General features: G+C 40.5%; 1 protein-coding gene and 1 pseudogene across 1 annotated transcript in view; one reads left to right on the top strand and one right to left on the bottom strand.

The window, feature by feature from the left end:
• The first annotated feature begins 391 nt into the window (after positions 1–391).
• Positions 392–510, top strand: LOC145408585 (5S ribosomal RNA; annotated as a pseudogene).
• A 231-nt stretch (positions 511–741) lies between these two features.
• The window catches only part of LOC145408524 (cytochrome P450 9e2-like), a 47,274-nt gene continuing 36,172 nt past the window's right edge, over positions 742–11,843 (bottom strand). Inside the window, exon 7 of the mRNA XM_080279255.1 lies at positions 742–986. Coding sequence (XP_080135381.1) covers positions 742–986 — 245 coding nt within the window. The remainder of the gene's footprint in view (positions 987–11,843) is intronic.

The raw sequence follows: 11,843 nt of genomic DNA, 5'->3' as shown, positions 1-11,843 counted from the left end.
ATGCCTTCAGGTGGTGGCACTGATATAAACAGGCAGCTTCACTGCCTAATTATACAAACGTCCTTCAACTCCCTCATTATTTCCTCAAAATGAAGACAGTGAACAGTGCAAGATGGGGAATTTCACCATGAAGTCCACTGGGTTTACATTCAAATGCAGTCAGTAGCAACAGCCATAACAAAATAAAATAGACATCCCTGTGCAAAATGTGTTATTACCATACTGAATTCAATATTGATACCACAGGAGGGGACTGTGATATGCTACAACATACAACACTAATATTATCACTAATTATTGCAATACAATTTTATAATGATGCTCATTTAATTTCGTTGTGGCTATCATATGGTAATTATTATTTAGCTATGATCTCATTGTGGAGTTACTAATTATTTCTAATACCACGTTGAGTACACCGCTTCCCGTCCGATCAGCAAAGTTAAGCAACGTTGGGTCTGGTTAGTACATGGATGGGTGACCGCCTGGGAACACAAGATGCTGTTGGCATCCCTACGTGTCAAGTGGGGTTGGTGGAGGATTAGTGCCCCTCCCTGTAAAACAATTAACTCTAAGCCCTTGGCCACCCCGTGTGGGATACATAGCGTCTGGCAATGAATGAATGAATGAATATTTCATTAACAATGCTTTTACACAACTTTGTTTGAGGAGGCTTAGTGAGAAGCCAGAAAGGGATGCCTTCATGTGGTTGCACCATAACCATGCAGTGGAGCTGGCCTGTTATAGGAACATGCCTGAACTCCCAACCTCTTCCCCCTTATCATGGAAAAGATTATCACCAATAACACCTTCACTAACAATGCTCTCCATTACATCAAAAAATGTGTTGACTAAATGCCTAGACATGGCAGTGCTATGCACCTGGGGTGGAGCAACTGTGGTGTCCACCCCAGAGCCAAACCCTCGCATTTTTCCCTGCACCTCATCGTGGGAAGCACCCTGGTTCAACCCTGGTGAGGCACGGTCTGCCACATAGAGGCACCATATCCCTTTACAGTGTATATACTGTAATGTATTTGTGGGACAGCACCACAGCAAAAGCTAATACAGTATAAATAAAATGCATCAAACCTAACTTACTTGTGTATGATTTCAATACAGTACTGCTTTGTCTATCTATCTATCTCTTGGCAGATGCCTTAATCTTGTAAGGGGTGGCCACAAACAAATTGCCTCCATGTCATCCTGTCCCCTGCCATTTGACTGCCCTTCTCCCAGCTCACATCCCCCTCTCTTATACACCTCTCCACTCCATCCCTCTACCTCATCCTTGGCCTCCCCTTCCCTCTCCCCACCCCCCCTCTACTTGACTCACATACACTCTACTGCTTTGTAAAGGCTAAAATATACTAACATGGACCAAACCTAACACTTTTGTACAGTACTTCACTATAGAAAGCACTGTGATGATGGAGAGGGACCTACACAGTGGCAGTGATACAGCGCCAGCACTACTTGATTGTATGAAAATCCTTCGACTCACTCCCTATCACACAAAAAGAGGATGATAGACTCTGGGAAAAGGGCAGCTTTAGCCTGCAGCCCATCTCATTCACTCACAGATTTTTAAAATACTACAAAAATAACAATACTAAAAATAAATGAATAAATAAATAAAAAATAGTTTGACGTTACCATGAACAGACTGGGACTGGCTATGACCAAATCTCATACACTAATCTAACCTTATCTTACAAACCTGGCAAAACCACATCCACGTCTGATTAACCTCACCTAACCCTAATTCAGATCAACCTAACCAACCCTAATGTACATCAACCTAACCACATCGGACTGACTAACCTACCCTCACCTAATTCAGCTTACCCTTACCAAACCTCACTTACATAAAGCTGTGAAGAATTAACTTTAAAAAGATACCCCTAAATTCTATGGGTTAATGAAGGCTATATCTAACCTTTCCTGTTTAAAAAAAAATGTCTATTATAAGCTAAAAAAAAAAAAAAAAAAAATCCATCCATCCATCATCCAATCCTACATTACCCCATGAGGAGCATAGCAGCCTGGGGCTAAGCAGCTGGTCCCGACATTTAAGATGAGAGTGACCAGCCTCACTCATCCCTGAGTGGCATTACATGAGCAATCAACTCCAACCATCCCTTGGATATAACCCTTCACCGGCTCAATCCAATTGGAGTGCAATAGTTACTCACTAAACCACCAGGCTCCAAAATTAGGTTATATGGTTACCACCCAGTGTAGTAAATGGTTTCCTGGTGTACAGGAAACCATTTGGCTTGTCACTCAGTGTAGAGTCACCCACAGGCAGAAGGAAGGGAAAAGAATGAAGGAATGAAAGACAGAAGAGGGAGTGTAAAGTCACCTGTAGGCAGAAAGACAAGGAAAGAATGAAGTAATGGAAGACAGAAGAGGATGGAAGGAAAGAAGGATGGAGGAGAGGAAAGGGCAAACACCCAACAGCAGCACTACATTGAGTGAGTGGAAAAAAGGCCAAAAAATATGAAAAAGATATCCCTCGGCTGAGTGGGTTATACAGCACTTCACTAAAAACTTATCTGGTGTTATACTGTGTTGTGGGAATGGCTCAGTCTGCTGGCATGGGTGGGAGTGTGGTACTGGGAGTAGGAAATAGATAAATGATGCAGGACAGACACTGATAATAATTAGATGTCTCCAAACACATGAAAAATCACTATGCAGAGTGGAAGAGAGTGTTATATATGGATGGTAGAGCCTTTATAAACAATATGATATGGAACAATTGCCAGCCAAGGAATCATACACACTTCCCCTATTCTAAAACTGCCTGCCAAGGAAGCACACACACTTTTCTCACCCTAAAATTGCCTGCCAAAGAACCACACATACTCTTCCTATCCTAAAATTTCCAGCCAAGGAACAACACACCCTTTTCTCATTCTAAAACTGACAGCCAAGGATTTCTCACCCAATATTTCCAGCCAAGGAACTTGGACAAAATTTATAATGACCAGAGTATACTGTTTCATCATCATCATCATCACCAATACCACCATCATCATCATATCATCATCACTGTCATCATCACTGTCATCATCAACATCATTACCATCATGATACTTAACACCTACAGTAAGCATGGAGTAAAGTGACAGAATATTTTAAATTAACAATGATCATCACCACCACCACAATCATCATCATCATCACTATCATCATCATCATCATCATCATCGTCGTCGTCCTCCTCCTCCTCATCATCATCATCATCATCATCATCATCATCATCATTGTCCTCCTCCTCCTCCTCATCATCATCATCATCATCATCAACATCACCTTGTTCTTCCTTATATACTGTACATAAAATCTCCCATTCACATATTCACTGGGCACCTGTGATATGATGACCCAAAGCCCCATCCAGGCTACGAATACAATGCTTCTATAGTGTTTGTTGGAATTTTGACTAGTAACCAAGGAGACTCATTCTTATTCACAACCTCTTTCATCTCAGTTGATGGCCAAGTGTAGTCATTTTGGAGTGTTGATCTGACTAGTAACAAAGGAGACTCATTCCTATCCATAACCCCTTTCAGCTCAGTTGATGGCCAAGTGTACTCAGACGGGAGGGTTAATTTGACTAATAACCATTATTTGACTAATAACCAAGGAGACTCATTCCTACCCTATAACCAAGATCCACAAGCCCTTCCAGCTCAGTTGATGGCCAGTAGTCATACTGGTAACCAAGGACACACACACTCCTACTTCACACCACCTTACTCCCATAAGGGGTGGCCACAAACAAATTGCCTCCGTCACCCTGTCCCCTGCCATTTCACTGTCCTCCCCCCAGACACCCCTCTCTCATATACCTCTCCACTCCCTCCCTCCATCTCTTCAATGGCCTCCCCTTCCCTTTTCCCCCCTCCACCTCACTCACATGCACTCTCCTCATCAGTCTCTCACTCTCCATCCTCTCCAAAAGGCCAAACCACCTCAATGTGTTTCTCCTAACATTCCCTATCACATCCACACCACAACACTCCTTCGCTTCCTCATTTGTCAGTATGTCACTCCATGTAGCTCCACATGCTCCTCTCAAATAACTCATTTCCACTGCTCTCACTCTTGACTTGTGTCCTTCCAACAAGGTCCAAGCTTCACTTCCATACGTTAGAGTTGGTATCACAATACTGTCACGCAGCGACTTTTTTACGTCCAAGTTCACTTCCGTGTTTCTTATCACTGCTTTCAAAGAACCAGTAACCTTTCTTCCTTGTTGTACCCTTTCAAGCACTTCACCCTCTAAACTTCCATCCTTACTCATCACACTATCCAAGTACTTAAATCCACTCACATTTTCCATTTCCTCCTCGTCTAACCTCACTGTACATTTGATGACTTCACTTCTCTCAAAGACCATAACTTTACTCTTCCCTACATTCAGTGAATGTAGGGAATTCAGTACATTTACTGAATTTATGCCTGGTGAAATACAGTGAATTGTTCTGCCTGGTGAAATTACAGTAGACAGTTCTGTCTGGTGAAATTACAGTATACAGTTCTGTCTGGTGAAATTACAGCCTATATAGCTCCAGTGAAATTACAGCATACAGTTCTGTCTGGTGAAATTACAGCATATAGTTCTGTCTGGAGAAATTACAGCATATAGTTCTGGTGAAATTACAGCATACAGTTCTGTCTGGTGAAATTACAGCATACAGTTCTGTCTGGTGAAATTACAGCATATAGTTCAGGTGAAATTACAGCATATAGTTCTGGTGAAATTACAGTGTGTAGTTCTGTCTGGTAAAATAATAGTGTCTTCTACCATCATGCTTCACACTGACAGGTATCCAGTGAGTGTGTGGATGGGTCTTAAAACAAAACAATATTCAGTGCCCATAATATCTGTCTTATTATCTATTGCCAGATGCCTTAATCCCACAAGGGGTGGCCACAAACAAATTGCCCCCATGTTGCCCTGTCCAACACCATTTCACTGCCCTCCCCCAGCTCATTTCACATTAAAAAAATAATAATAATAATAAAAAAATAAAAAAACAATTCATTTATAGAATACAATTATCTTTTTAAATACCCTTGAATCTCTCTCTCCCTCTCTCTACATAATGTGAACAGAGGAAGGAAAAACAAATATAAAAAAATCCATACACCCTATTACAAGCATCCCCATTCATAAAAAATCTGTAATAGTTGGATTTGAAAAGCTGTAGGTTGAAATTTGGGGGAAACTAATATGAGGAAGTGAGTTTCAGAGAGACCTATATAAGACAAATGCCAAGCTATCCCTAAATATATATAATTTTAGGCTATACTGATATACACAAAATATAGTCGTATACCTATTCAAACCCATATATATTCCTTCCAGTAAATAAAATAATCTGCTGGCAGGTACACCCACACAAAATTTTTTAGGCCCCTTTGGGTACGATGGTTGTGAAAATGAGCAACTTCTGCAGACACGCGAGTCTATAAATGTGGTATCTCAAAACATATACCAGCCGTAAGTGAATCTTTTTGCAATCTTGAGTTCTAATAATTACCAATGATAACACTTGCACTTATACTTGCTGGACGCCCCATATATCACAATGCTTCATCCATGTTTCAGAATGATATGTGCTGTAAGAGTGCCGAATACTGTTTGTGCGGGTGTACAATACATGAAGATAAACTGTGATCGACCAAATTATAGTTGATTTAAACTGTCTAGTGACAATTACTTTACATTAAAATTACAACTGGGTCTACACAGCGTATTTACACAAGCCAAGGCCAGATTAACTATTATTAGGTAGTAGAAGGGTTGGAACCATGGACCCTGGGAGGTACTAGCATGAAAGTGATATGTGGCTTGGTAACTTGCCACACAATTATCACTCTCAGGCAGGAAACATTCAGCCACAAGTACAGCCACTCACTGATCCTCCTCCTGAGTCACTGTACACAAAGTCAATGTACAAGCTGAGACTCACATTATTACAAATCTTATTACATTTCTCAAATTTCTTTTTTCCAAATAGATTCCAGCAACTGTTGTGAAGTACTTGGCTAGTTTTGACACTTGGTTTAGTTTCCTGCACATAGATAATATCAGCTGTACTATGGCCATCACCAATACAGAGATTCCTTAAAAGGAAACATGGCACCAATTTTAGATTAGATAAGATTAGATTATCATAAATTAACAATAGGTACAGTATATATCCCACTGACACCCATATTTCCAAAGCTAAATAAAACCATGTGGTGGCAGTTACAACAGCATTACAACTGGATCTATGCAACATATATACCAAAGCCTGATTTATTATCCAGTAGACCCTGGCTATAATGGACTAACTGAAGGGAAACCAGATCCAAAAAAGCTGATAGTCCATTATATCCGATGATCCCCACGAGGTGGGATTTCAAGAACGTTTAAAAATAATTGAGTACAACAGCAAATTCTAGTATTAAAAATGTAAACTATACCCATTTTACACTAACCTGGCCCATAATTTCACCTTCTGCAGCTAATTTCACATCCTTGTCATAACACTTCTTCATGACTAGTACAGTATTACTATAGTCTGTTATTACAACTCAGCAATCAAGATGAGGAGAGGGTAATTTCAGGCCAGGTTGGAGTAAAAAGGGGTAGGAAACATTATTTACTGTATTGCCACCCATTGTACCCCATTTAACATTGTTACAGCACTTCTTCATGACTAGTACAATATTATAACTCGGCAATCATGATGAAGAGAGGGCAATTTCAGGCCAGGTTGGAGTAAAAAAAAGGGGTAGGAAACACATGTACTGTCACCCACTGTGCCCCATTTAACAGACAATGTTACAGCACTTCTTCATGATTAGTACAGGAATCTTGATGGTGGGAGGGCAATTTTGGGCCAGGTTGAAGTAAAATGGGTAGGAAACACATGTATAGCCACCCACTGCACCTCATTTAATGGACTCTGTTTGTTATAGCCAACAGAAGTCCACTGGCCTTCGTAGTGTCCGTTAAATCTGACATCCAATCTTTTGAGGTACGTCTAATGTTATATTGAGGGTTTACTGTAATACAACAATATACAACACACACACACACACACATATATATATATATATATATATATATATATATATATATATATATATATATACAGTATATATATAAAATGCACATATTCCCTGATGATGAAATAAATAATGGAGAGTGTACATCTGAGTATATGTGGCTAGTTTGTATACCATTATGCATACAGGATCATACTTGGTCTGTTCTTGCAGGTTATGGAAGCTCCCTAACACCTCTTCCTTTGTAATTTATTTTTGGCTATGGATGGTGAATATCAATATGTAAGTTATTTATGCAGAGTATGGTGGAACTAATATAAATGACAGAGAAGAGGACATAAGGAGTAGTCAGCAAAAAAAAATCACCTAAGAAGAGGTGTTAGGGAACTCCATCCATCCATCCATTGCCAGACGCCATGTATCCCAAATGGGGTGGCCAAGGGCTTAGAGTTAATTGTTTTACAGGGAGGGGCACTAATCCTCCACCAACCCCACTTGACGTAGGGATGCCAACAGCATCTGGTGTTCCCAGGCGGTCACCCATCCAAGTACTAACCAGACCCAACGTTGCTTATGATATGCTATTTATGCAGAGTATGGTAGTACTGGAATGATTTAAATGACACAGAAGAGGACAGTAAGGAGTAGTCAGAAAAATAAATCACCTAGTAAGAGGTGTTAGGGAGCTTCCTTAACTGACGAGAATGCCGGCTCTTATCCATGAAAGGAAAGCAACAGCAAAATTACCTGACAAAGCACAAGCTGGCCAAGTATGAATGGGTAGGAGGTGTATGTATGAAAATGATGCTTGTGACAGTGGAATTGCTATATTGTGTGTGTGTGTGTGTGTGTGTGTATCAGGAGGTAAGTGATGGCCAGAAATGATCCTTCCTCATGCTGGCAAAGTATTAAATGGGTTAAGAAAATCTGTGAAAGTGATGCTTGTTGGATATGTGTGTGTGTGTGTGTCAGGAGAGTGATGGCCAGAAACAATCCTTTCCCATGCTGGCCAAGTACATACATGGAAGGATTACCATGGGAAGTCCATACATCATAATGCATACAGACCTACACTTTATCATAGCTGGGAAAGTGACAGCCAAAATTAACCTCTCCCATGCTGGCAAAGTACATACAGGGAAAGATTAATGTGGGAAGTCCATGTACCATTATGACTACAGAATCACACTTTATCATAGCGGGGAGAGAGAGAACCAGAAGCAAATTATTCTCATGCTTGCAAAGTATAAATGGAATAGGGATGTTTGTATGAGGAGTAATATATCTGAAAGTGTAATGCTGTGTTGGGTGTGTGTGTGTGTGTGTGTGTGTGTGTGTGTGTGTGTGTGTGTGTGTGTGTGTGTGTGTGTGTGTGTGTGTGTGTGTGTGTGTGTGTGTGTGTCAGTGGATGTGACAGCCAGAATTAACTTTTCCCCATGCTGGCAATGTACACACACAAAAAAAAAACTCGTTACACCTTCTGCGCGATATAAAATGACACACGAATGAAGGTTTTTGATGAAAGCCTCCTCCATTGGTATCCCTGCGTGTGTTTGTTGCATATTTATTATAAGCTATATCCATTGCTTCTCCCATGCATATTTCTACCTCGTCCTATTTGGCAACTCACCCACTGTCAGGCTTACCAACCCTAGTGAGACAGCCAGGTTGTTCAGTATGAAACACATCGGACCCCCCTGTAACGATAGTTTTTTTGCTCTGTGTACATAGGCTACAGGGCTTGGGTAGTGAGTACTGAGTATTGCATGTGCAACTAATATCAACCAACACAAATACAGATTATAGAGATCTTGTAATCTATACTCTTTTCACCATAATTTGGCCAAGACTTTTGTGCTTCTGCATTTCATTTCACATAGCCTGATTGTAGAATGAGGCAATATTACAGATCTACATTCCTTCTATTGAACTTCTTCATGACTAACATAAATGTGTTACAACTTGGCATTAAAGACATTAAGATGGTAATTTTAGGCCAAGCTAGCATCAACAGAATATATATATGGTATATGAGTACACAGGGTCTTCTGTATGTGTCAAAATCTATATTGTGTAAGGAAGGGTGCCTAGATGTATAGTGGTTAGAATGCCCCAGTCAGAATGATGGCCTTGCACCTATCCTTCATTTTCTTTTAAGACAAAGAATGAACCAAAGGCCAGTGCATGGAAATTTGTAAAAAAAAAAAAAAAAAAAAAATGAGAGAGAGAACACAGCCAAATTTCCAATCCAGATATTTCAAGATATCTGGACATGTTGCATTTAAAAGCCTGAAGGGAGGTCACAGGCAGAGGGACATACAGACTGAGGATGACAGTTCCAGGGTTGACCCATTGTATGTATGAAGGACTTAGAATATCAGTTGACTCATGCATTACAGAGCTGGAGGGAAAAGGGGTGATTGTGATAAGCCAGATTTTTTCTTTTTAAAGCAAGGAAGAAGGAATCAAAGACCAGAAGCCCACATGATTGCTCCCTCCAAGAAAAAATACACAAAATGGTAGCCAAATTCAAGATGTGTTCATTTTGAGAGATGCCTGGACACATTGCATTTAAAAGGCTGGATGCGTGATATGAGAAGACGATTCAGAAAAGCTGTGACCATTGAAGCACTAATATTTGAGAGAAAGAGAGAGAGAGAGAGAGAGAGAGAGAATGAACACAGAATGAAAGGCAGGCTAAATGACATATATGGAAGAAGAATGAGGGGAAGCATGAGTGTTAATAATGAATGTAAAATGAATGAAAGCGTAATGAATATAAGGAAAAAATAGAATGAAAGGCAGGCTAAAAGGTGTGATTTTTTGTGGAAGAAGGAAGAGAGGCTTCAAGAATACTAATACTGAATGTGGTATGAATGTGGAATGAATATAATGTTGAATGAATGTAGAATGAAGGAAAAGATGACTGAGAATTAAGTGCTATTAGAAAGAATGAGTTGTGGTGGTGTGGTGTGGTGTGGTGTGGTATGATGTGGCGTGGTGGTGATGGTGGTGGTGTAGTTATTGTTGTTGTGCTGTGTTGTTGTTGTTGTTATTGCACCAGAAAGATTGAGTAAATGAAATAACATACATACATACATACATACATAAACACATACATACTGACACACACACATACATATATACATATATACCTACACACACACACACACACACATACACACACACAAACCTGGATACACATATACATACATACACACTCATATATACATAGTTATACATAAACACATACATACATACACCATTATCCTGGCTCTCTTTCTCAGTCAGAGGTGGGGTGAGTTAGGGTTTTAAAAAAAAGAAAGGTTATATCCAGTGAAATGGGACACATACTCATTCCCTCACCATTCAAGCCCCTGGAATCCTGACTCTGCCTCACATGCATACGTTTACAAACACACTACCTACCTACTACCAGATGCTTAATCCCGTAAGGGGTGGCCACAAACAAATCGCATCCATGTCGCCCTGTCCCCCGCCATTTCATTGCCCTGCTCCCAGCTCACACCCCCCTCTCTCATGTACCTCTCCACTCCATCCCCCCACCTCATTCTTGGCCTCCCCCTCCCTCTCCTCTCCTCCACCTCACTCACATACACTCTCGTCAGGCTCTTCATCCTCTCCACATGGCTAAACCACCTCAATGTGTTTCTCCTGATGCTTCCTATTACATCCACATCCACACCACAATGCTCTGTCACTTCCTCGTTTGTCAGTCTGTCTCTCCATGCAACTCCACATGTTCTTCTTGACTTCTGTCCCTCCAACAAGGTCCAAGCTTCACTTCCATACGTAAGAGCTGGTATCATAATACTGTCAAGTAGTAGCATTTTCACTCCCATTCTCACTTCCCTGTTTCTTATCAATGCTTTCAAGGAACCAGCAACCTTTCCTCCCTGTTGTACCCTTTCAAGCACTTCACCCTCTAAACTTCCATCCCTTACTCATCACACTACCAAAGTACTTAAATGCACTCACATTTTCCATTTCCTCCTCATCCAACTTCACTGTATATTCACTGACTTCACTTCTCTCGAAGACCATAACTTTACTCTTCCCTACATTCACCTTTAGATTCCATTTCTTACACACTCTCCCAAACTCATCCACCAAGCCTTGCAGGTCCCCTTCCATCATCACTTAACACAATATCATCTGCAAACAACAATACAGGGAGTTTCCACACACAGCCCTCTCTCACTAGGGCTGCTCCAACATCCACTGCCCTACCTTGTATCTTTAACCCCATCCATATTCAGACTGAACAACCATGGAGACATGACACATCCTTGTTTCAACCCAACTTTCAAATAGAAAAATTCACTCAGTTCACTATCCACACACACTGCAACCTTAGCACCCTCATACATACTCTTCAGGCCTTCAACAACTTCCCATCTACTCCATATATTCTTAATACTTTCCACAATCCTTGTCTATCCATCCAGTCATATGCTTTCTCGAAAGCCATGAAGGCCGCATACAACCTCTTTCCCTTCTCTAGAAACTTTTCCACTAAAGATCCGAGAATAAATATCTGATTTACACAACCTCTTACCTTCCTAAAACCTCCCTGTTCGTCTCCAACTAATTCCTCTGTTATTTCCCTAACTAAGTCAATAAGTATCATACCATATAATTTTCCTATCACATTAAGAAGGCAAATGCCCCTATGATTAAAACACATTTCTTTTTCCCCTTTTCCTTTGTATTGGGGAATAATTATACCTGACTTCCAATCCTCT

This window comes from Coenobita brevimanus, chromosome 77 (genome assembly GCF_032717465.1).
Source record: "Coenobita brevimanus isolate Jiangsu-jjx chromosome 77, ASM3271746v2, whole genome shotgun sequence".
In the NCBI taxonomy this organism is placed as follows: Eukaryota; Metazoa; Arthropoda; class Malacostraca; order Decapoda; family Coenobitidae; genus Coenobita; species Coenobita brevimanus.
The sequence above is the reverse complement of the archived record's forward strand: the minus strand, read 5'-3'. Positions and strand labels throughout refer to the sequence as shown.